Source organism: Tachypleus tridentatus, chromosome 13, assembly GCF_004210375.1.
Source record: "Tachypleus tridentatus isolate NWPU-2018 chromosome 13, ASM421037v1, whole genome shotgun sequence".
Classification (NCBI taxonomy): Eukaryota; Metazoa; Arthropoda; class Merostomata; order Xiphosura; family Limulidae; genus Tachypleus; species Tachypleus tridentatus.
In genome coordinates, this window is record NC_134837.1 from 210,374,633 (window position 1) to 210,401,441 (window position 26,809).

The 26,809-nt window shown below is 33.2% G+C and overlaps 1 protein-coding gene across 2 annotated transcripts; it reads left to right on the forward strand.

Moving 5' to 3' along the window:
- Nucleotides 1-2,851: 2,851 nt before the first annotated feature.
- Nucleotides 2,852-20,289, forward strand: LOC143238915 (uncharacterized). Of its 2 annotated transcripts, none has more exons than XM_076479561.1 (6): nucleotides 2,852-2,957; nucleotides 10,499-10,558; nucleotides 11,875-11,958; nucleotides 13,802-14,560; nucleotides 16,286-16,570; nucleotides 17,904-20,289. In XM_076479561.1, the coding sequence occupies exons 1-6, from the start codon at nucleotides 2,894-2,896 to the stop codon at nucleotides 18,149-18,151; spliced, it is 1,500 nt and encodes a 499-aa protein (XP_076335676.1). In that variant the 5' UTR covers nucleotides 2,852-2,893; the 3' UTR covers nucleotides 18,152-20,289. The 2 variants fall into 2 exon arrangements, with proteins under 2 accessions (XP_076335676.1, XP_076335677.1); XM_076479562.1 differs by having other exon boundaries at nucleotides 13,817-14,560; nucleotides 17,904-20,252.
- The last annotated feature ends 6,520 nt before the right edge of the window (nucleotides 20,290-26,809 follow it).

The following is a 26,809-nucleotide window of genomic DNA, read 5'->3' on the forward strand; positions in this document are numbered from 1 at the left end:
AGTGGACATTTAAAAAGAAAACAGAGCACGACTCACCGGTGGGTCGTGTGGGAAACAATGTGTTAAATCGTTTGTTGTTGATATGCCACATTACGTCGGCACTCTGTTACTGAACAGTTGTGTCTAGTTTTAAGGTGTTTTTAAAGCGATTGACTTGTCAAAATCAGTGAAGATTGCTTTACCTGCGACTTTAATGGAAACTTCGAAATAAATAGTAGCTACAGACTGAAGCGTTTTGTTTTAGAAAAGAACGATAGAAATTTGCTGTGTTTTATTAAGTATCTGAGGTCAGATGAAGGAGTAAGTTATTGAAATCTTGCCTATAATATGTATATATAGGTATATATAGGAAGTTTTTCTGTGTATCTCAACAATGAAAGGCTAGAATATAGACTTGCACTTAACCCTTAAATTACATGAAGTGAAGTATCACTAAAGTCGATAAAATAATTTTACAAGTTTAAGCTTCAAAAAGGTGAGAAGAAACAAAGCAAAGGATAGAAGAAGATTTACAAGAGGTCATTCCAAGTAAGGTTACCAAGAGGTCATTCCAAGTAAAGTTACCAGGAGGTCATTTCAAATAAGATTACCAAGAGGTCATTCCAAGTAAGGTTATCAGGCATGCCGCTGGTGAAAGTTATGTTCCCGGCAAGATCATTTTTGTGTATGATGATTTACCAGGTATTTTCATGAAATTTACCTATAAGATTGATGATCGTGTGAGAAACTATTCGCGTCTTTTATAAGTTACAGTTTTTGGCAAAAACTCAAAGTATGTGATATTATTTTGATCATTTCGTGTGTGTCAGTTTACCTTATTAGTGGGCACGTAAGACCCTATTCCTTTTGCATATGTGCGTGGTAAATATAAGCGTAAATGTGTTAATGCTGAAACATAGTGTATCACAGTAAGTAAATGAGGTTAGGACTTCGACCAGAAAAATAAAAAAGTAACATTTTCTGATATCATTTTATATTAGGATAGGTTTTTTGATGTTGTTATAGAATGGCAGTTATTTTATGAATTGTATTTTGGTGGTATTTCAATTGAAAATTATCGGTATCTATACTATCATACATAATTCAAAGTGCTAATTGCTATCAACATATATAACTCCATTTTAGAAACTTTCTTGGCATCCATTTCAGATGTGTTGGTCATTTGACAATGCATTCAGTTGATTTATACATTTTAAGATGTTTGTTTTCCATTATACATAGGTTCAAACATTTAACCGAAATACACAGTTAACACATATATTTGAAATTTCTTAGTGATCACTTAAGGCCTGGTATGGACAGGTGGTTAGGGCGTTAGTCTAGTAACCTGAGAGCAGCGGGTTCGTATCCCCATCACATCAAACATGCGCGCCCTTTTAGCCGTCGGGGTGTTATAATGTACAGCCAATCCAACTTTTCGTTGCTAAGAGAGTAGCCCAAGATTTGGCGGTAGGTGGTGATGACTAATTACTTTTCCTCATGCTTTACAATGCTAAATTAGAGACGGCTAGTGCAGATACCCCTCGTGTAGTTTTGCGCGAAATTCAAAAACAAACAAACAAATACAATAGTACCACATGTTTGGTTCTCATAGTTAATTTGTAAAATTTTCTAAAAATTATGTTTTATTTAAATTCAATTTGAACGCAGAGAATCTCACAAGTACAGATTTAACTTATCTTTGCTTTATCTGTAGATGGGACTAAGATACATTAAATGGTTACTAAGTGTCTTCATTGGCAGAAAAAAAATGACTGTGACTTCACTTCCTGAAATACACACTTTTTTATCTATGAGCGAATTGTATAACAGTTAGGGATCTCGGTCCTTGCATTCAAACGTGAGGAGTTCCAGGGTTTATATACAAGGTGCATGCATGAGCAGCCTCTTTTTTATTTTTGAAAACTAGGCGTCCTATTTTAGGCTGATTTTGTAGATAATTTTTTTATAATTTTTCCACCTGTTAATTTTTACTTCAGATTGGGCGGCTTAAAGCTTGTTTTGTATGATGTTCTTTAATTCAGGTTTACTTTAATAGTTTGTTTGTTTTTGAATTTCACGCAAAGTTATTCAAGGGTTATCTGCGCTAGCCGTCCCTAATTTAGCAGTGTGAGACTAGAGGGAAGGCTACTTTTTATCAACGAATAGTGGGATCGATCGTACATTATAACGCACCTACGGCTGAAAGGGCGAACATATTTGATGCGACAGGCATTCCAACTCGCGACCCTCAGATTACGAGTTGAACGCCTTAACCCACCTGACTATACCGTGCCTGCTTTAATAGTGTTAATTTAACATTGTAAATTTATTTTTAATTTATATTTTAATTATATTTTCTTTCATTCTACAGAGAGGCTTACACTAAAAGTGTGAGAGAGAATAAATAAATGTATATTTTCATACTTTATCCTCCTTGCTATTTCCACACCTCCAGTGTAAACACTTGTCGATTTTAGTTATTGTATTGTATTTGAACTTCAATTATGTTTCTATCGGTAAACGTTTTATTGTTTTGTTTGTTTGTTTTTGGAAATTGTATGTGGATACCTTGTTGGTTAAGTTATTGTGCTTTGCTAGTTTAGAAAAAGCGTTCACATCATAACACAAGAGTTTTTTTACATTTTTTAACTGAAAATAGAAGACTCAATCCGTTTCAGCCAAAGGAAGCTGAAATTTATAAAACAACAATATATAATTACCTTAAAAAGTGACGATAAGTTCCTATATAATTTCATTTCCAAAAAGTAAGTTGAAGTGATTTAGTTAAAGGGCAGCATGATATTTCAACACATAATTTTGCAAATGGTCCATGTATACGGGAAACACCCTTTTCAATGTAGCCTAGAGCTTTTCATGTTATTTTAGGTGGCAGCACAATAAGAGAGGCAAAATGGCTTCCACTCCTGAACAGGTTGTGTGTACGCCGACATTCGTTTTTCCAGCGGCTTTTCCGGGTAGGAATGTTACCTTGAAAAATTTAAAGCTCCTTTTTCATTTACTTTCATCACTGTTAAATTTAACTAATGTTTAAACATCTTAAGTATTACAATTTAAGTTAGAATTGTTTTGAAAAAAATGTTATGTCGTGACAAGCCTACTTTTAAGTTTTCAGCCTAAAAAAAAAGTCAAAGTTGTGAAAGTTTCTTTAAATTTTACAATTGTGTATGGAAACTACTATTTACACCATGTGCTGGACTATGTACAAGTTAAGTGTATTTGTAAAATACAACAGCAAAAACTTGTAAAACTACAGTACACTTGTAATTTGATACGTTTAGTTTTATACTAGTATATATAGAATCTACTACTATCTGCCTTTTAACTCGAGTGCGGAACATACAAACCTATTTATTAATCACAGTTCGAGTATAAAAAAAACGTCATGTTTAAGTGTAATGTAAAAGTAAAGAGTGTTTGGTGTTGGATTTTGGAAAATATAATGATAAAAGATGAAATGCATCAAAGGTACTTTGTTAATTAAGTGGTCAAAACAAAATGAAGTAGTAGTATCCATGAATTATTTTTATATATTTGATCATATATATAAATATTTGTAAACTTACCTTGTAACTTAAATATGGACAACAACATACCATTCTTCCTTTAACACTTCAAGGCTGGACCTTAAAAAAAAAGTTAAAATTTAAATTTGTCATTTATTTTTTTATGAAAATAATATTGATTTCCTCTGTAAGTTAAAACTTTCATAAAATGTTGACTTTTAGCACTGCCAGAGGAGTTTGTTTCATTAATCTAATCACCATTTTTTAAAGTTATAAATTCTTAAGTGTGTTCTAGCATATGCTTTACAAAGTGTAAACATGTACTCTATTGTTCTGTAATCTTCAGAAGTTCAGAACACAGTGTAAAGAAATCGGAGACCATTATACTATCCACCCACAGATAATCTCAAATTTCAATAATATTGCATCTTACCATTCTTTTCTCCAGAGAAAATAAATTTTATTCTGTCCCAATGCTTGACATGTGGACAACAAGGGACCAATTAACTCTTCAAGATTGTACAGGTTTACCCACCTTTGGAAAAATTATAAAGTTTAACTCATCAAAACTGTCTATAAAAAAAATCGTGATTCCCTTCTTAACACAAGTAAATGCTTGACTCTACATTACTATTGATGGCAATTAATTCCATTAGTTGCTCTGTTAGAAAAAACTATCTGAACTGAGGCCTAATATTTTTTTCTCTAAAGCTTAAATTCATGACCTATGAGCATTCTTATGAACCATTTCTAATTAATCAGCATAGGAACCTGCAGGAAAGGGTAAGAGAGAGCATTTGCCCCCCTCCCCAACATTTTACAGAAATTACATGTATTATGATGTAAGCTTAACCTCTTAGTTAAATATTTTCAATAATTTTGATTAAAACTGTAAATTTTTGTTTGCATTTATTCACACTTAATATGCATTCTTGTTGACTTGTGCTGTAAAGCTACATACAAAGTGATATGTATAAAGAGAAAATTGTCTTGTTTCACTACTAATCAACATTTCTATAAATATATCTACATAATTTATCACCTGTAATATTAGTAATAGGGAACTTGTATCTCAGGATGGTTTGTTCAGGTACTAACACTTTTACTAATAAAGCAGAGAACAAACTCTGTTAACCTGATGATAACCTAAGTTGAAACATTGTTCTCTGCTTTATTTGTAAAAGCATTAATATGCATACCAATTGTCCTGAGATACATTTTTATTTAAAGTGGGTTTCTCATCATCACAAAGAGAACTGCCTTAATCAAAGGTTAAGTGACTTTTATACAGTTTTGCAGAGATCCTTGTTTTCAGTTGTTATTGAGTGTTTCTTAACTGTGTTAAATTTGTGATCCAAGTTAAGGTAATACAAATGCATTATCTTGCATTTAATATAAAGATAATTTGCTAAATATTTGTCAACTTTCCAATATTGATTCCCATTGCATATTATGAGAAAGAAATTTTCATTATAATTGGGTTTCATTAATAAGTCCTTTTTGCTTTAGCCAAGCTAGTGTACAGTCTGATAGTACAATTATTTTGTGGTATCTAATGAAGTTTAAAACTCTTAAGTATACCAGTTCAACACACCTGACACTCAGATGAGTAACATTATGAAAAATAGCTAAGTTACTAAGACATGATTTCTCTTTTTTAAAACCATGTTGGCTTTCCATGTAACAGACATAATTTAAATAGCAATTAACATAATATTAATAAAGAATAAGTACTTCCTTAGAAATTGCTAAATAAATAAAAACTAAGTATTTTATGTGGAAGACAAGAGTAAAATGTCATATACCAGGAGAAAAGAAAAACTACAAGATCTAAAAAGTGAAAGATAATATCATAATAATTTTTTATAGTTTTCTTAAAAAAAAAGTGTAGTGAAGCTAGGGTTAAATTCTGATGCTGAGACTTCAAAATTCATTTCAGTATATTTTTAGTAGTTAGAAAGTATGCTGTATCTTGTTTTCCATAAGATAAAAATATTTGTGATTATATGGATGATTCTTAAAAACCTACAAGCGGTTCGAAGTGTACAGAATCGGATGCTAATTTTACGTTAATTAAAAATATATAGATAATCACGTACCAAAATTAAACTTCTGTTATCATTGGGTGCTTATTATACTTTACTCGAGAAAAGTGAACTTTAAGGTGGTAATACAATTTCCCTAAATATTAAGTTTATTATTTTTAGCAGTATCATTCTGTGCAATACAGTTAATTATGGACAATTACAGTGAAACTTTACTATTTATTCTGAATATATCTTCACTGATATTGCAATTTGAACATATATATGCCATTCCACCAAAGTTGTAAGTTAGTTCACAGACAGTTTTCACCACATAAAACCTTATTGGGGTATGGGGGCTCTTAAAGAATGCTGATGGCAGAAGTTTAGTTTAAGATTGAAATAGCAGAGTTTTAAATTAAAAAAAAAAAAAATTCTCCCTCTCTCTGTCCTGTTTTAAAAATTACTCCTCACTCTGAGAATTCAATGGCAAATATTTGGATTGATGTAAACCATGTAGATATTAAATTTGTGGTTATAGCAAAAAAAAAAATGATTAAAACTAGTTAAAATTTCAGGAAAAGACAATGGTATTAAGTATTTACAGCACTGTAAAGGAGGTAAAAAATCACATATTGAACTGTCTCTTTTAGACAGTGGGTAGGTTTGTGAGAATTGGAGAATTATGTTACTTCTGCCTTTAAAATATAAAAATTGCATTAGAAATTACAGACCAGTTTGTCTTATTTCTGTAATTGAAGAAAATTCTAAATAGTCTCAAAATATTTACAAATTAGTCTAGTGAAATGCTAGAAGAAAATTGGTATGAATTCACTACAAGAAAATATCCTCTTCTAACTTTTTTTTTCTCTACTAAAGGACGTTGCGTTAGCTGGATGATGGCATTGAATCTGATGCACTGAGATTTTTGAAATTATTTTGATAAGGTGCTGCATAAAAGATTAGCAAAAAGTTATTATTAATGAAGTTTAGTCAAATGGAATTCTTGTTTGTAATAGTGCCTCAGGGCTATATTAATGAAGTTTAGTCAAATGGAATTCTTGTTTGTAATAGTGCCTCAGGGCTATATTAATGAAGTTTAGTCAAATGGAATTCTTGTTTGTAATAGTGCCTCAGGGCTATATTAATGAAGTTTAGTCAAATGGAATTCTTGTTTGTAATAGTGCCTCAGGGCTATATTAATGAAGTTTAGTCAAATGGAATTCTTGTTTGTAATAGTGCCTCAGGGCTATATTAATGAAGTTTAGTCAAATGGAATTCTTGTTTGTAATAGTGCCTCAGGGCTATATTAATGAAGTTTAGTCAAATGGAATTCTTGTTTGTAATAGTGCCTCAGGGCTATATTAATGAAGTTTAGTCAAATGGAATTCTTGTTTGTAATAGTGCCTCAGGGCTATATTAATGAAGTTTAGTCAAATGGAATTCTTGTTTGTAATAGTGCCTCAGGGCTATATTAATGAAGTTTAGTCAAATGGAATTCTTGTTTGTAATAGTGCCTCAGGGCTATATTAATGAAGTTTAGTCAAATGGAATTCTTGTTTGTAATAGTGCCTCAGGGCTATATTAATGAAGTTTAGTCAAATGGAATTCTTGTTTGTAATAGTGCCTCAGGGCTATATTAATGAAGTTTAGTCAAATGGAATTCTTGTTTGTAATAGTGCCTCAGGGCTATATTAATGAAGTTTAGTCAAATGGAATTCTTGTTTGTAATAGTGCCTCAGGGCTATATTAATGAAGTTTAGTCAAATGGAATTCTTGTTTGTAATAGTGCCTCAGGGCTATATTAATGAAGTTTAGTCAAATGGAATTCTTGTTTGTAATAGTGCCTCAGGGCTATATTAATGAAGTTTAGTCAAATGGAATTCTTGTTTGTAATAGTGCCTCAGGGCTATATTAATGAAGTTTAGTCAAATGGAATTCTTGTTTGTAATAGTGCCTCAGGGCTATATTAATGAAGTTTAGTCAAATGGAATTCTTGTTTGTAATAGTGCCTCAGGGCTATATTAATGAAGTTTAGTCAAATGGAATTCTTGTTTGTAATAGTGCCTCAGGGCTATATTAATGAAGTTTAGTCAAATGGAATTCTTGTTTGTAATAGTGCCTCAGGGCTATATTAATGAAGTTTAGTCAAATGGAATTCTTGTTTGTAATAGTGCCTCAGGGCTATATTAATGAAGTTTAGTCAAATGGAATTCTTGTTTGTAATAGTGCCTCAGGGCTATATTAATGAAGTTTAGTCAAATGGAATTCTTGTTTGTAATAGTGCCTCAGGGCTATATTAATGAAGTTTAGTCAAATGGAATTCTTGTTTGTAATAGTGCCTCAGGGCTATATTAATGAAGTTTAGTCAAATGGAATCCTTGTTTGTAATAGTGCCTCAGGGCTATATTAATGAAGTTTAGTCAAATGGAATCCTTGTTTGTAATAGTGCCTCAGGGCTATATTAATGAAGTTTAGTCAAATGGAATCTTGTTTGTAATAGTGCTTGTTTGTAATAGTGCCTCAGGGCTATATTAATGAAGTTTAGTCAAATGGAATCCTTGTTTGTAATAGTGCCTCAGGGCTATATTAATGAAGTTTAGTCAAATGGAATTCTTGTTTGTAATAGTGCCTCAGGGCTATATTAATGAAGTTTAGTCAAATGGAATCCTTGTTTGTAATAGTGCCTCAGGGCAAATGGAATAATAGTGCCTCAGGGCTATATTAATGAAGTTTAGTCAAATGGAATCCTTGTTTGTAATAGTGCCTCAGGGCTCAAATGGAATCTGTTTGTAATAGTGCCTCATTAATGAAGTTTAGTCAAATGGAATCCTTGTTTGTAATAGTGCCTCAGGGCTATATTAATGAAGTTTAGTCAAATGGAATCCTTGTTTGTAATAGTGCCTCAGGGCTATATTAATGAAGTTTAGTCAAATGGAATCCTTGTTTGTAATAGTGCCTCAGGGCTATATTAATGAAGTTTAGTCAAATGGAATCCTTGTTTGTAATAGTGCCTCAGGGCTATATTAATGAAGTTTAGTCAAATGGAATCCTTGTTTGTAATAGTGCCTCAGGGCTCACTGTAAGTTATTATTAATGAAGTTTAGTCAAATGGAATCCTTGTTTGTAATAGTGCCTCAGGGCTATATTAATGAAGTTTAGTCAAATGGAATCCTTGTTTGTAATAGTGCCTCAGGGCTCACTGTAAGTTATTATTAATGAAGTTTAGTCAAATGGAATCCTTGTTTGTAATAGTGCCTCAGGGCTATATTAATGAAGTTTAGTCAAATGGAATCCTTGTTTGTAATAGTGCCTCAGGGCTCACTGTTTGTAATAGTTATTATTAATGAAGTTTAGTCAAATGGAATCCTTGTTTGTAATAGTGCCTCAGGGCTATATTAATGAAGTTTAGTCAAATGGAATCCTTGTTTGTAATAGTGCCTCAGGGCTCATTAATGAAGTTTAGTCTGTTTGTAATAGTGCCTCAGGGCTTATTAATGAAGTTTAGTCAAATGGAATCCTTGTTTGTAATAGTGCCTCAGGGCTATATTAATGAAGTTTAGTCAAATGGAATCCTTGTTTGTAATAGTGCCTCAGGGCTATATTAATGAAGTTTAGTCAAATGGAATTCTTGTTTGTAATAGTGCCTCAGGGCTATATTAATGAAGTTTAGTCAAATGGAATTCTTGTTTGTAATAGTGCCTCAGGGCTATATTAATGAAGTTTAGTCAAATGGAATTCTTGTTTGTAATAGTGCCTCAGGGCTATATTAATGAAGTTTAGTCAAATGGAATCCTTGTTTGTAATAGTGCCTCAGGGCTCACTGTATTTGGCATAGCTTTTTATTTACATTAATGATGTACTAATAACAGCTAATTACAGCTAATAACAGCTAATTATGAGTACTTATGGCTTTAAACTCCTCAGTATTTCTAGTTGTATCAGTGATGCTGACTAAATACAGAATGACTTAGATCAGTTGGTTAATTGTTCAAATAATTTTTGGCAAATTATCTTTAACTATTCTAAATGCAGGGTAATGCATTTAGGTTACCATTCATATGAATCAATCATACAATACCAGTTGACACTTGCATGGTACAGTGAATGAAGAAAGGGGATCTTGTAATAATGTATAAGGCACTCAAGGTAGTGCTATGTTGCTAGTATTAAAGGTAATAGCATTTTAGCATGTTTAAACACATTGATTACGGTTCAAGAGAGTCTATTATCTCTCTACAGATCACTAGTTGGGACTTGCTTGGAATACTGTGTACAGTTTAGAGCCCCTTGTCTAAAATTGAATTAATGGAAAGAATTCAGAGGTGGACCACTAGAATGTTTCTGGGAATGAAAGGTCTTATGGGGATAGCTTAAGAACTTATTTTCTGTTGAGAAGAGAAATATAAAACATGATTTTACTGGACTTTGCATTATTATACATATGATAAATGTGATAAAAGACCTATGATTGTTTTGTGCTTATTCTAAAAACAATAGTACCAGAAGAATCACACTTAAGATATGGAAAAGATAGATGATTGGCTTATGGCATGAGGTGCTGTTAGTAACATCAAAGGCCAGCACTCAACAAGAGTTGTAATAGGAGGAACCAATAATTTCTTGAAAAATAAAGAGTGGGTTTGTTTTTTTTCTCTTAGGGATGAGGCATGCAAAACAGCATTGTTGGAGCAAATGTTCCCTTGTTGTCCATATTCATATTAAATTATTTGACTGAATTTAGTTTGACACATCAGTTAAAATTCTTGATGTGTGAAGTTTTTGTATTAAGCTTAAATGAAGTACTCTCATCATTAAACAACTTTTATTTAAATGAATTGTTTGGAAAATAATGTACATGTATTTAATCACCCATGGACATGTATAATGCTAAACCTTGAACTTGATAGTGGAGGTACTTCAAAGAGAAGCTTTCATTTGTTTGATTTTTGTTATATTTGATGTTAGGTGTTGTTGCCAATGCGATGAGAGCAAGAGGAACACAGAACACAGGAATTGAAATATGTGGTAATTCAAATTACATTTCATTTTGAACTAAGTATTTTGATAATAAACAATACTCTTTAAAACTTTTTTTGTTTGCAAATAAATTTCTACAGGTATTTGTTCCATTTTGATTTATCAGTATCTTTCAAAATACAATATATTATCATATTCATATTGTAATTCTGGTGTAAGACTAGAAAAATTATCATTATAATAATGTGAAAGTTTAATTTTTTTTTTAAGGCACTAAAACTAAAAATGTTGAATTAGTTTGTGTCCCAGCTATGAGAGAATTTGACATTTTAAGAAACAACTTTGTAATGTATATTGTAAACATTTAATGGGTTATAAACATGTGCTTGTATGGTCAGATTTGATTCTACTCAAAAATAGAGTGATGTGACTGTCTTAAAGCTGAAATTAGGGCTCTTCATTTAAATCTCAGTCCATAAAAATGCAAAAACATGGAAGTCACTCAAATTTACTCAAACTTTTATGTATGTGGGAAAATATAGTTCAATGGATGATAATTTAAATTGTACCCTATTTTTCTCATGGGAAGTTTCCAGAAAGAATATTTGTAACAGCATTTTACCTAATATGGTGTTTGATTCTGTGATGAAACATTTCCTTGAGTACCAGAGCTCAACCTTGAGTGGTTTATAATGTTGAAGCCTAAATTGAAAAGCTACTCATATCGGTCAATTTTGAAACAGTAGGTCTAAGGATATTGAATATCTCGGATGGTAGAACACGATATTTAATAGTAATGTGTGTGGATGATATTACAATAAAACCAACAGTAAATTATATCACATCATTTTTTACTGGCAAGGCTTTTGACACAACACTAGATCTTTCTGAGTCTGATAGTTCATGACATTCACTTGTAATGCTTTATATACAAGTATTATTTGAGGAACAATAAATCTAAGTTTAGAAGTTTTTAGTATTGTACTACTGATTGTCATATTTTATCTAGTAAAACATTTTACACCCTGAAACGTGTATTCCCAGTTTGAAAGGTTTAAGTGCATACACTTTCAAAATATCGTTTATTCATTGTTTATATGTATGACTGTAATATGTTGTAGCACATTTCTGCTGATAACATCTGCCACTATATCTTCAAAGAAACAACAAAAGAAACTTTGAGTGTAAGGTTACAATAATTTTACAGTGAACTTGGAGGTTACTGATGCAAATATTAACTAGATAGTGAAAGCTATATGCAACATATTATGGGGAATTATTTTACTGACCTGATGTTTTTGATGAAGATATAAATTGAGAACTAGTTTGAAGTAGTGGTATACTCTGTATTATGTTTTTTCAAGCACGCACAGAACAATTACTGATGAGTAGTGTAATTCCCTCGACCCTCACAGAATACAAAGATAGTCACCCCTACATCAGACAAGGTCAGTACCTTTTAGTTGCATAGACACTTTATATATGTGATTTAAACAGCATTGTCTGAAGTGTTCTGCATCTTGTGTTTGTTTTATTTTAGGGAATGTAAAAATGATTTTTGCATATTTAAAAAAGCTCTACTTTGAGATCTTGTGTAACTTTTATTAATTTTTAGGCAGTTTGTAACACAATATTGTACACAATTTGAGTCAGTTTAAGTCCAGGTGTGTGTTTCTTTGTAATTGTAGCTTTATTTCATTTATTGATTGAAAACTTGTAAATGTTCATTGTAATCCTTGAATTATCTTTAACTGCTTTAAATAAATAGAATTGGCTTCCAGTAAAAAAAAAATTTAATAAACTTGTAAAAATTAAAAAATAATCTAGTTTTAGTAAAAATGTTTAATTGTTTAATAATGTATATGCAGAAATTAATGAGTGTAAATTATAAGTTGAGAATTTTTGTCAATAAAATAAGACTTATAAACAAATTAATGTGAAAGTGTTTTATTATCTTCTACATTAACGTGGGTGTTTTATCTTCTGCATTAACATGTAAGTGTTCTGCTATTTTCTTCATTAAAGTGACTGTTCTATTTCCCACCAATTCTTGTATGCATTAATATTTATTATAATTTATTGTACATTATGCTTATCGGTGCTACTTTCATTCAATTTTGTGTATTACCTTGATTAAATTTAGTTACATCTAAAACTATAGATGTCCCTAACCAATTTTTTTTTAAAACTAGTACAGGTATTTTTAATCCAGCCTAGATATTTGTTTATAATCAAAACAGGCAAGTTTTGTTGCAACTTTGATAAGTTGTTTTGTTAACGTAATTATATGAACAATATTTAAGAGAATTATAGTATAAATATTAGCACAAATAATGGTGGAACTTGTTATTGGATTATCATATTCACAGCTACTTAAAATATTGCCTATGGTGCCACATTTCTGTACTTAACCTTCCATTTTGTGCATGTTTATGAAAGTTGAAGGTTATAATGATCTTTGAAGAAAATTTCCCAATTAACATATTTTAAGACTGCTTTTCTGTGTCTATTATTCTATTTTGTGAACAACACTAACATGAAGTAATATTTTTGCTTCACTCAGCATTAAATGCAGTAGTAGCATTGATTTATCTTTCACACAGTAGTGTCACATGCAGTGATAATAACTGATTTATGAAACAGTTAATTAACACATTGGAGAGAAGTTCATTATTTAGTTAAATACCTCTTAAAAATGTACTTAGTGTAACTGCAATTCATGACTGAGACATTTGTCATTTTGAAGGTAGTGGGCAGAATGTTCTAATTTATAAATGCACCAAATGAATTTAACACTAACTAATCTGTATTTGTAACATATCTTCATATTTTAAGAGATAGATCATATCTAATTTTTCTTATCAGTTTATGTTGCAAAAAATAATCACCGTTGATACAAAAATGAGCAGTTTTGTTAAAACAGCACAATAAGTATTGGCCACAATTATATCTAACTTTCTTCACTCAAAAACCAGTGAGAGTAAAGGAAAAACATTTGAAAACAGTCAGTAAAATTGTATACAGTAATTAAATGTGGAAGAAATGTCTTCAGTGTAGTTATCAATGCAGTGTGTATTTGGATTTTTTTTAGTGTTGCTGATTGTTTATGTGCACAATTGTATGTAAAGAAACGATCGTAAAAATAATGATGCAAATAAAACCACCCATATGGTGTTTAACACGATTTTGGGGGGAACCTAAAAACAATATGAATTGAAGGTAATTCATCGTGTGTCAAACTGTGGTAGATGTTTGTAACTATTGTATGTTTTGCACTTTTATGCTGCATAGGTTCTTATTGTTTAGATTTTGATCCTCGTTCCCATCTGGCAAAATTTTATCCAAACACTGGGACAACAGCAACCCCTCCACCTCCACAACTACAACCTCAAGAAGAAGCCCAGAAGCCGAAAATTTCTATTGCCGGGAACCGTAGTTTAGGTGTTAAAACGCACACCCTTTTGGCTAATAACGACTATGCCACAAGTAGTCGAAACATGCTGCTTTCTTCTACTGGAGTTGCTACAACTGCTGCTTTCCCAGGAGTTGATCCAACTAAAATAGTTTCTGCAGCTGCAGCCCAGGCAGCTGCAATAGTAGCTGCTGCAGAGAAGCAAGAAGATACGAAGGAGAAGCCTTGGCCCTGCCCGGCATGTAAGGTACCGTTCAAGACGGCTTCAGAGCTGCAAGCCCACTTGTCCCACCACACAAAGGGTGAAAGAACGGTTCCATGTGAAGTCTGCGGTAAGTTATTTGTGTCAGCAGAGAGGGTTCGAGTTCACGTCCGTGCAGCTCATGGAGAAAAGTCTTGTTCTTGTGACATTTGTGGGAGTGGCTTCAGCTATCGCTGCAAGTTGTTGGACCACATGAGGACCCACACTGGTGATAAGCCATTCCACTGTGATGTCTGTGGAAAGAGCTTCTCCCAGAAGAACCACTTGACCCGTCACTCCATGATCCACACAGGAGAACGTCCTTATCCATGTGACTTTTGTGGGCGAGGTTTCTACCGAAAAGACAAGTTGTCTCGGCACAGACGTATTCACACAGGTGAGAAGTTTTACAGTTGTTTGACTTGTAGAAAGGCATTATTATACCTATGTAAGTTAACTCGTAAGAATGTCTAATGGTGCAAAGCTATTTTTATGTGACAACTTTGCAAAAGTGTCAATATACTAAAAGCTTTTCAAAAAATGTGAATGTTTTAAATGTTATTTCTTCATAAATGGATGACAATAATCCTCATCAGAAATTCATTAAAAAAAACAACTCTGCAGGCAGTTACAATAAATGTTAAGTTTCAGCATATTGCTGTGCTTATTAGTTATAAAGTTATATAAGGCATGTAAGAATATAAAATGGGCAAGCTTGGAACACCAGTTGTTGTAATATCCAGTTATCACTGCTACTCCATTGTGATACAGACTTGTTTTGTTTGATGAACTTTGGTCATCTATTGTTTGATTTAATTGGAAGGTGTAGAATTTACCTGTTGAGGGATTTCTTTTTGGTCATCATAATTATTATATTCTTCCAAGTGTAGTGGTGTAAAAATTACATATTTCCTGAAGGCAAAATATTTTAAGACTTATAATAACCAGAAACCTTAAACTTCTAGAGCATATTGTATTAGTATAGTTGGCTATTGTTAATCATTATAGATAACAAGAACATAGAGTTTTATACTTTGACTTGTTCTTTGTACACTGCATTATAACATACACATATTTTCAGTTTCTAAATCATAACATTATGTGCTGATAGTCTTGCTACAGAAGTTATTTATATATCTGTTAGTTTTTTTTTTCAGATAAAAACCATTTTGCTATCTTTTCAGAAAAATTGTTTTTAACTTAATAAAATAAGCAATTAACTTGGCTTAGAGATTGAATATATAATGGTGCAATGTAAAAGGAGTGACAAACCTCTGTGTTCAGATCATCTGTAATGTTAGTGCCAGCTTGTACTGGTATGCTCATACACTTTGTGATTAAATATCACTGCAAAAATAAACAAACAGCAGTTTGACTTGGGCAGTCACAAGCTACTTTGAAATGAATAAAACTGACTTGTAATTTATTAAAGAAAGCAATAATAACAGAACCAGATGATTAGTAGTTTGATTAATGTTTTTAAATGTCAGATTTGTTATTCAATGTTAATCAATTCCAATTACATTCAACTAATTGATTAATCTCGCATGAGATTTAGATTGATGTAATAATCATAAACACCAGATTCAATTAGTTAATCTTCATGAATCATGACACTAATCAGTTACACATAACAACCTTAAAATAATTGAAAATAAGGAGAAATCATAATACTATCATTTTACGTCCTTGATTATTTTACTTGATGTCAGTTGAAGTAATCAATGCTCAAAGGAAAGTGATTAATTAATTGCTTAACTTTAAATCTGAATGCAAGAGAAATTTTAGTAATAATTATGTCATGCATTAACTTGTTCATATACTTAAGTGTAAAACAGCAGTTGCTCCTTTCAGAACTACAATTAAACATAAAATGTAAGGAAATAACTTTTTTTTCATAACTAACATTTCTTTTAGATGGTTAATAATGTGAGATAGCTTGTTGCAAAATAATGAGAGTAAACTAAAGTTGTGTAATCTGGTATTACGTGGTGAGTAAATACTGTTAAGAGGCTTTTAGAATCAAAACCTACAGTTCCCATATTAATATACATTCTGTATAAAATAAAAAAAATTTTTTTCCTTTGTCATGTACGGATGTGTTTTTTTTTTATTTTGACAGAGAGTCTCGGAATTCATGCCCCTTCCGCACAGGCAGAAAAAAACTGTTCTTGTGAGATCTGTGGGAGTGGCTTCAGCTATCGATGCAAGTTGTTGGACCACATGAGGACCCATACTGGTGATAAGCCTTTTCACTGTGATGTCTGTGGAAAGAGCTTCTCCCAGAAGAATCACTTGACCCGCCACTCCATGATCCACACAGGAGAACGCCCCTATCCCTGTGACTTTTGTGGGCGAGGTTTCTACAGAAAAGACAAGCTGTCTCGGCACAGGCGTATTCACACAGGTGAGAATCATTGTTGATCCATTATCAATCATAGAAGGATTTTTTTTTTTCCATTGCTATAACTGTCGTAAATGTATGGGTGAAGATGATAACATGATTAACTTGCAGGTTGGAAAACTTATCACTAATATATACATGCACACACATGCACGTGAACACATCACTATAGTAACAGAGCTCCACATATTGTAATTTTGATTTTCATTACATATGACATAAGATGTTGTCTGGAGACCATGTAATCTACATGTTTTTGAATTGAAAAAATTTTCTATGACTCTCAGCATGTTTGTTATTGGGTCCTATTAATTTATAATGACCTCAGTGTGACATTCAGTGGATCAAGACATGGAAGTGTAAGGGCCTTAATGAAGTGAACACAAGCCTGGCATGGTCAGGTGGTTAGGACTTTCAACTCATAATCTGAGAGTTGTGGGTTTGGTTCCCCATCATACTAAACATATTCATCCTTTCAGCCATGGAGGCATTTTAATCTGACAGCCAATCCCACTATCCGTTTGTAAAATAATAGCCCAAGATGTGGTAGTGGGTGGTGATGACTAGCTTTCTTCTCTCTAGTCTTACACTGCCAGATTAGGGATGGCCAGCAAAGATAGCCATTGTGTAGTTTTGTGCAATGTTCAAAACAAATGAAGTGAATGTGTAGTTTATATTAATTTATGATAGTTATCAAATAGACAAAGAATATGACCGTGGGATATCAGGTTTTATTAAGTAAGTACTTATTTATAGTGTTTATTGTTTAATTCTTGCTTATTTTACTGAAAATTAAAATTGTTTGGGTCTACATTTTATTTTATATGCTGTAAAAAAAAAAATTTGTATACGTAATTTAATTCACTTAAATATTTTTGGTTATTGTAAAGCATTTGCTGTGACCTGTAATTGATGGTAAACATTCTTTTGTTGTTGATAGATTAAGTTCAGATGTGAGTTATAAAATCTGTTTTGCATTTGAGTAATACATGACTAGTAACAGCTCGAGTTCTAGGGTTTTATACAACATACAGGTGTAAATATACTTTCAAGTTGTTTCAGAAGAATTTTGGGTCACAGAAAGTGATAAAAAGGGGCAGATATTAAGATAAATTAGAAGAAAAGTATAGAAATGGGAAAAGAAACAATATATTGGATTTTGTTTATAAAACTGTGCCACTACAATACTGTTCTCAAGCAGTTCATACATAATAAAAAATTAGAAAATTTTTTTTAGAATTCTTAATTGCAGGGACAACAAAAATTGAAGATTAATTTTTTCATTAGAAAGATGGAGTCTTAAAGTTTTGCTTGCTGAAGTGTTTGCTTCTTTCAGCTCCAACAAGCACTGGAAGACAGCAACGAGCCATGGGACCAACCAACAATTTGATTGTTCCCATCAGTACCAGTATCACTATGCCTACAAGCACCCCAAGTACAAGCAGCACTGAAACTAAGCTTTCTCAACCTAATGCTAGCACTAGTAACAACCCTGTGGAGCTTAGCCTCCAACCCACCCCCAACCCTTTTAGAGCTTCTCCCTTCAAGCCAGAATGGCAAGGTCCTCCACCAGGAGTTCACTGAGCAACTCTAGCCTCCACTTGCACTGATGACTCAAGTTCAGGCAGGCTTGCAGCCCTTTTCTCTATCTTTTCTCTGTTGTTCAGTCCAGTAGATCTGGGACTTTATGCTGTTTTTAGAAACTACAAATAACAGTATGATATTAATACCTGTATTGTTAGAATTAAAAGATTTTCCTCAGTGATGTTATATATTGTTTTAGTGGAGTATCAGCAAGAATATATAGGTTTGAAAAGGAAATATAGAAGCAACAATGTAAGTAACAAAAGTCTGGAAATGGTCAAGAGATCTACAGCTCAGACTGTAATGTGTATATACAGTCGATGTTTTCTTTTATGACGGTTTTAAATTGTTTTATATTTACTTGTTATATCAGAGCTAATTGTTTTTCTTTTATGATTGTTGCTGTTTTAATGTAGATTTTTATTGTGGCTTTTCCCATTGTGTAATACATATTTTAGTGGTAATAGTTTCATTTTAATTACAAGCACATAGCTGTAGTTGTGAAATGGTGATTATTTGGGTATAGCCAATAGATATTCAAGTGTTTTAAAGACACATGTTTTGATTCATTAGATTCACATCAAAATGATCGGAATTCTTTTTCTTGTCTTTTAGTCATCATTGAGTTTATGGTGTTATGAATTTAAATACTGGTTACACTTATTTTCATTAAGAAAGATTATACTTTTTAATATTTCAGTGTAATTCAGAGTTTATATTACAAAATAAGACATGTGCTTGTGTATAAAGATGTGCTGAGGGAGCTCCAATATTATAGTAGTTCACATTTCTAGGAATGTTCACAGCAATGTATACTGGTAGCTTTCTCTAACATACAGTTTTTCTATAAGCTACTTATTTCATAAGTATCAACCTAGTAAACTTAAAAATGTGTTCTTATAACTGATTCCTTGTGTTTTGTTTCTCACTCTTATCTGACCTGTACATACCATTTATCTTAAAATGCAAATGTTGTTATTCAGTTAAACTCCTGATGTCCATTTTGGATATTGAGTTGTTGCAAGCTTATGAGGAGATATAAACATCATACTAGAAAGTTCCAAAATTAAGCACCAGTTATCTCAAAAATGCTGACTTTACTTTAGTTTTAAGATCAATATTCTGGCCAAAGTCATCTGTACTAATAGCTTTTTAGTGACAACTTGCAATCAGTACATGCAAGCAGGGCTTACCATGAACTAAATTTTTCTGTAGCCAGGCTATTAGCCAAATGATTTTTTTGGTAGCCAATTTTAGCCAGTGTTTTAGCCAGATAGGTTTGATCTGTATCCAACCCGTATCTGTAATTTTATAAGTTTAACTATCCAAATAAGTCTCAATGTTTACTCAGTCAATAAATACCTTTTGTTTTCTGATGCTTGGTTAGGTTGTCTTTTTTCATCACTGCACAACCAGTTATGAAAGTGTTTGAGTTCTGTACTTTAATGCACAATGTGCAAAACATTTGCTTTGTAGAGGCTTCATATTTGAGCCAGTTAAATTCATTCAACCATTTTTCTTGGAATGATCGTGAACTGTCAGTTTCAGATTTGGATTTTTTTGATGGAGGCATTAGACAACTATCACTGTCTAAGGGGTATTTGGCCTGCGAAGAAGCCATTCTGAAATCTGATGAATTTGCTGCATATTGGCTCAATTTATAGATAATCTTTCTACTAATTAACATTTAGTTTTTTACAAGTACGTGTTTATTATGGTATTAATCCAGTAACCGCTTTTAATTAAACTTACCGGCCAAGCCATGCGCCATTAGATAATGTAATTACACGTGAAAGCCATCACAATCTTCATGGTCGTCCTTTAATTATAGCGCTGCTAATCAACCACATATAAATGAGTTATTCGTGTCAAGCCGTTAGGTCGCTGTTGATTGGACAATTTTTCACGCTTGTTGATCCTGACCATGACCTTGTATGAATGCAGATGGGTTATTGATTTTTATCTGCTTACTGCATACTTGCATTAAAAAAACGTTGATGTAGTGAACCAGTCTAGCATTTTGTAAACAAACAGTGTTTCACCGGTATATTTGCCAATTACAATTTTTCTTTGCCAAAAAAAAAAAAAAAAAAAAAAAATAGCCATTGGCGAATATGGCGAGTGACAGCGTGAGCCCTGTGCAAGATATGTTCGTGTTTCAAAATTTTGCTGCCACTGAATGTTTCTTTTTATTTGTTAGATGTCTTTTTTAAATCAAAATGGGCACATGATATCCCATATTTTAAAGTTTTTTAAACAAGATGGAGAGAAACATGTTTTGTAAAAAGAAACAAAGTTCAAATAAGTTCTAGTTCTTTTTTAAAAATAAGAAAGTATTATGTTGTTTATAAATATATGTACACATGTATCCATTGGACATGTTTTATGGGGTAGGAAAAAATTTTAAATGTTTCAACAGTGTTTTCAGAAAATTAACCAATTAGTTTTTATAAAATTTACATTCTTTACTTGAGTATTGTGTATTATTCATCTTACTTACTAATTTTCCAAGACTTTATCACTACAGAGATGCCAACTATTTCAAATGACTGAGCGTAATAATTGTAGATAGAGCCCTTTCACAGTTTGTCTTTTCAGATTTGCCAGAAACAAGACAATGTGGTGAACGAGGCCTCTTTTTTTCCATCTTGTGAACGATCGCATTGGTGTTTCTATGCCACTAAGAAAACGAGAAATACCCATCTACGCGAGCACTAATTGGCTGACAAGCACTGATGATGTAACTATGGATTCCCCCACATACCCAATTTGGAGAAGCACTGCACTCAACTATTAGTAGACGTCGGAGATACAAATAGTTTTTATTATTTCAAGCATAAACATGATTATCGCAAGTAGATATTTGGACTGTCTTTTATTTATTATCAAAATTTATTTGTATCTCATTAGAAATTTTCTTTTCACCCCTTTCAAGCCCTGGGGGAACAATTTATCACTTTATTGTATAGGCCTATATAATATATAATAATTTAGGAGTTGTAACAAGTCGCAATATTTGTCTGTATGAGCGTATAGTTGTAATGTATACACGAAAATCATAATGATTACGTTCAAATTATAATGGTTGGTATCTCTGTCACTATTCAGACTTACAATATTTTAAAATTCATATGCAGGGGGTTGCCAAATAGGAGCCATGAGAGAAACTTAACTCGGGGAGGAACATAGAGTCATCTCCACATTGCCCCAAGAAAACCTGTGTCCCAGTTTTCAGTTTTGTTCAAGTAATTGCTGTTGATATCAGCCAATAATTATTTTTAAGGTAAACCAATCATGCAGTCTTTTCTGTGTGATATCAAAATTATTCAAGACCCATTGCTGAATTTCAGTGCTGTATCATCTGTGTCTAAGAGCCTGATTGCTAATATATATATTTATTGTTTGGTAGTCAAACATTAAAAAGTCTAAAGGTCTGTTACATTATCTCTTCTTGTTCAGTGCTATACTCCAATGTTTTCTTTTTTTTGCATGCCACAAGCCTTGTCCCCAGTGTGCCAGTGGTAAGTCTTCAGATTTACAATGCTAAAATGTGGTATTTCATTTCCCTCAGTAATCACAGCAGATAGTTCCACGTGGCTTTGCTATAAGAAAACGCACACCCATTTAACCTACAAGACTTGAGCTCCCACATACCCCACAGTCACTGTGGTTCAACTGTGTCTTACATGTACATCATCATATGATAACCATCCACCAACACACCCTCATTTATTGGGCTTAGAATTCAGGGGCTTTTATACTGTTATAACTTTTTTGAATATTGTGTGGATTAATATTATTTGCAATTACTTGGTTTCAATAACGTATGTTTAATTACATTTTCACTACTTTTTGTAAGGTTAGTGTGTTTTTTTTTAAATTAAAATTTAGTGATATTGTCTTTACTTCATTGTTAGATCGGGCTGAACATGTCTTTGTAATTTTATGCTTACCTGTCAATTGATTTTGCTTGTGAATTATAAATTAGGTTAAATATATTGTTTCTTCAACATTTACCACTAAGGTTTTATTATCAATTCCCCTTCCCCCTTGTTTTAAGTATAATGACTTTTTCATTTTTGTAATTAATTATATTTTATACTTTGTAAACGTTTGTTTGTAAGGACCAGTGAGTTTGGAGTCCACCTAATCTTCTGTCATTATGGCTTGCTTTCCTCCTTAAACTGCCAAATTTGTTAAGGGTGACTTCTATTTTGACAATATTCCTTCACCTTATTATGAAGGCCTCTACTGTGGAGACTGCTAAGCCTACCTCTGTTATTTTTATACACTCTTTACAGCTGTTGTTTTTCCCCTCCTTTTCCAGACATAATGATTCATAGTAGGCCTTCGTCTTTCTTTGGAGAAAACATTGGTTCATTTTGCCTTAGTTAACCATCAGGCAGATTGTTTTCTTGTTTTTCTGTTGCCTTTATGGGGGGCAGAATCTGTTAATCATATCCTTTTCTTCCTTGCCAAATTTTCCAGCCTTTGTCTTCCTCTACCAGTTTTGGCCACCATGTACCCCCTTTCAGAGGCATTCCACCTATTTCTTGGGACTTTTCATTGGATATCTTCTTCCTCCTTACCTCCATGTTGGATTGATTTCCATCTTTGTCTCTTTCACTACATGTGTGGCTTCTTTGCTTTCAAGATTTTCTGGGACTTGATACTGTCTTATACCAAGTTTTTGCCCCTTTCATTTACAATCAAGACTTGCAGACAATCCTTTTCTTCTATGAATCCATTTTTTGAGGGGGTTGGGTAATTCCTGTAACTTTGACATTACAAGGGGTATCTGTGTAGCTACATTTGATTTTATTTTCATTTTTTGGTTGCTCATTTGTTTCTCTAGCCATTATGTTCTTTATTCATGTTCCACGTTTGACACCTTCCCATATTTTACCTGACCTGACCTACACCTAAGAATTCCTCCACTAGTCATGTATTTTTGATACATATTGGAATTCTGTGATGGATCTGTCCTGCTTCAATCACTTGGTTTTTACCGTATTGTCTTTTATCACATACTGGGCTATTTCTCTAGAACTTAGGATGCCTGATGATGTTTTGTATTCTTAAGCCCACATTACTGTTTTTTATCCCTCATGACACTGTCTTAGGGTTGGATAACAATATAATGCCTTGCCCATCAACCTTGTTTTGGATCTATATGTCTTTGTCTCCAGTTCTTCATCCACATGTCTTTGATGTTGATGCATTCAAACAGGAAAGGGACCTGTTTATACCCTTTTTATTCCTTCCATTTGTCACCTTCCCCAGGTGAATTTGTTCATCCTTGCCACTCTGTGTTGGGCCTTTTTAATAGCTCCTTCCTGTCCTGACACAGACCTGGTTATCATAGCTGCTTTAGCTTGATCTTTTTTTTTGTTGTTTTGGATTTATTTTTCCATACCTCTACTTTGAAAGCTTGCGTGGCAATTTCTTAGTTTTTCTTTATTTCCATTTCCTATCTTTATTCCTGGTGATGTCTGGATGGCCTTCTACGTCTTGTACCTGCTCTGGGTTCTGGGTTATTTCACTGTTTTCAAGGCTTCTTTCCATTGATTCTTTTTCCTGCTGTTTTATTCCCTGGCACCACTCCTCTGTTTGTGACTTCTTCCTTCTTTACCATCTTTTTTCTTACTGTAATCAATTGTTGGTATCTTTTCTCCAATCAGGCACCTTCCCTTTTACCTGCATCTCACCCTCATTGTATGTTAGAAGTACTTCTTCCATTGAGCATGGACTGTACCTCGTATGTTTATCTTTCATTATCTGCTTCAGGTAGCTGTTTCTTCCATGTCAGGGTACTGTCTTCTATCTGTAACCACCCATCATTCTTCAGTGAGACTGTGACTGGGTTAGTTACCTTTCTATACATATATATATATATGTAATTTTTCAGGAGCATGTCTCTTTCCTTTCTTTACAGATCCCACTCTGTGGTCAGTAGTGTTTATCCAGATATATGTCAACAAGTCAAATCTGCACTTTAAGGCAATGATCACTTAACTATTATAATTTACATGGCCACTAAACATACACTTTTGAGACAAAGTGTTCCACAAGATTGCTTGTAGGTTTTTCTCATGATATATTTGCTTCATTCCTGTGTCCTTTCTGGACCATGCTAACCAAAGGACTACATGAGCAAAGCAGAAAGGGATAGCTGGCCATCTCTGCCATTCCTTAGATTGAACGAATAAGAAATGGTCTGCTTTTCAAAATAAGTCTTTTTATTTGTTTGTGGTTTCCTGTTGCACTGTCTACAGTGTTGATGTTACTCTGGACTCTACACTTTTTTTTCTTCTTCTTTTTCTTGTAGTGGAGAGTAGAACTCCTTACCACTTTCCAGATCCAAGCTGCTGGGGTAGTGGACCATGGAGGCATCCTTATGAGTTTGATAGTGATATCTGATACAAACAATACAGGAACATCTTTAGTATTCCAGTCATCCAGATATTGGGTTCCCAGTTGAGAGTAGGGCAGTTATGATCTGCTGGTGTAAATGAAGAGATATCCTCTAACCTGATGCTTCATCTCTGAACATGTCTATCTGAGAAGATGTGGCTTTGGAGTGAGTTGTCAAAATTGCAGTTCAACTCTTTGATTGGGATCTGTTTCCTACCCTCACATGCATGTTGGTTCCCATTGGCTGGTTTTTAGATTAAGAGCTTGATCAATCAACATGAGTCTTCACAAATGAATTTAATGTATTAAAAGGTGTGTGTTCCCATGTATGGTTGGATTAATTCATCCTAATATGTGATTATGCAGGTTGTTAAAGTTTTTTTTCTCTTGTTCTATTACTTAAACTTTTCCCATGCTCAGGAGTGGTTCCTGCCTGATTGGTTTTGAGTGAGATATGTTACAATACAGGAACATCTTTAGTATTCCAGTTATCCAGATAGCAGGTTCCCAAATCAGTCATACATTTTATCACTTTGCTGTAATGTGTCCTGTTCATAGATTGGTGAGTACAGTATTTACCTCCAGTCTGCAGAACATGAGGTGAAGGAGGGTATGATCTTTCCTACCCTCACGTGGATGTCGGTTCCCAGTGGCTGGCTTTTGGATTATTGGTGACTTGTTGGCAGTGTGATCCTCATCCTACCACCATAGGAAATATAGGTTTCCAGTGGTTGGGTTTGGGGTGCAGTTGACATGCCCTAGCCACTTGGCATCAAAATTCAGATATCAGGTGGTTCGGATCCCTATCTAACCATTGTTCTGTCTCACTTTTGTATGTGTTTCTTCCTTTTTCTGCCCATATCTGTGTTACATCTTTTTACACACTGGGCATAGAGTACACCTGGTACAGAAGTGATGTGGTCTCCTATGTATGATCCTCTACAGGATTTCCCCTTTTAAGGTGTCCTCCTTTCTTTCCCTTGCACCAGTCCCTTCACAAGTTCAGTGTTGAACTCTACCTATTTATGTGAGAGGAGGTAATGTACCATGTTGGAAGTAAAATGTTTCTTATTCTAAAAATGTATTTCCAGCAGGTATTTGCCTCCTCTCACACTTCCCCTCCAGTTAAACTCAGTGCTTCCATTTCCTGCAGAAACTTAAGTAATAGTTCAGTAGAATTAAATAGAGGGAGTTGTGTATGTAAGAAGGGTGTGTCCAATTCGTACTGATAAAGGGTCATCGTAAGGTGATTTATATGCGAGATACAGTTGAACCACGTTTATCAAGGGTACTAGGAGCTCAAGACTTGTGGCATGTGAAAAAAAAAGGTATATAAAAGACAGCACCAAACAACAATAGCTAGACATTCTCAGTATAAGTAAATTATAACCTGAGGTTCAAATGCAACACTAATTGTTTTCAATATATATCAAAAAGTGCACCCTTATTTTTCATGACAAATTTACTCAAAATTACCAGGCACCAGATTTAGCAAGCCCTGTGTGGTTTTGTTTTAAGTACTTGTACATTTAATGCATTATAATTGTTTCTTTGAATGCTTGAGGATTGACTGTGATAACTTGGACATTAATATGTGCCCATTGTTGTGAACAAGTAATCAGTTTACAGTCAGATTCTTACTCTGTGTGCATGGGTGTACAACTTGTTCATCTTGTATATTAATGGATGTAATAATTTCTCTGCCTCAGTGGTATTTCAAAGAAAACCTATGTAGGAGCATTGTAGTCGAGTAGCCATAATGTTCAACATATGTAAACAAAAAAAGAAACAGAATTTCTAGCTGGAAGGTTTTTTTGTGTTCACACGCATTAATGGTGACTATTGGCCAGAGAAATAATGTTTTCATGTATCATAGACCAGGTAAAATAAATCTCAAAGCATAAATGATGTTTATTTTGCAATTACAAACTCCTCAAGCATGCATTAAGGCTACTATAACCTCTTCCAAGATGTTTACTTGAGGTTATAATGGATGTGTAATTTCAAACCAACTAAGTGTGTGAATTATTTAACAGCTTTATTCATTGACAGCTGTTCTTTCTGAGAAATATTGTTTTCGTGTTTTAAACTTTGACGTGTACATATTTGACTTTTGTTTGTTTTCAAATTACTTGAGCTAATATATATAGGTTCATGCATATATATGTATATAGTTCTGATTTCAAAAACTGATATGCATTAAATTCTGGGATTTTGTTTTTTTTTTAGTTTATTTCTTACATA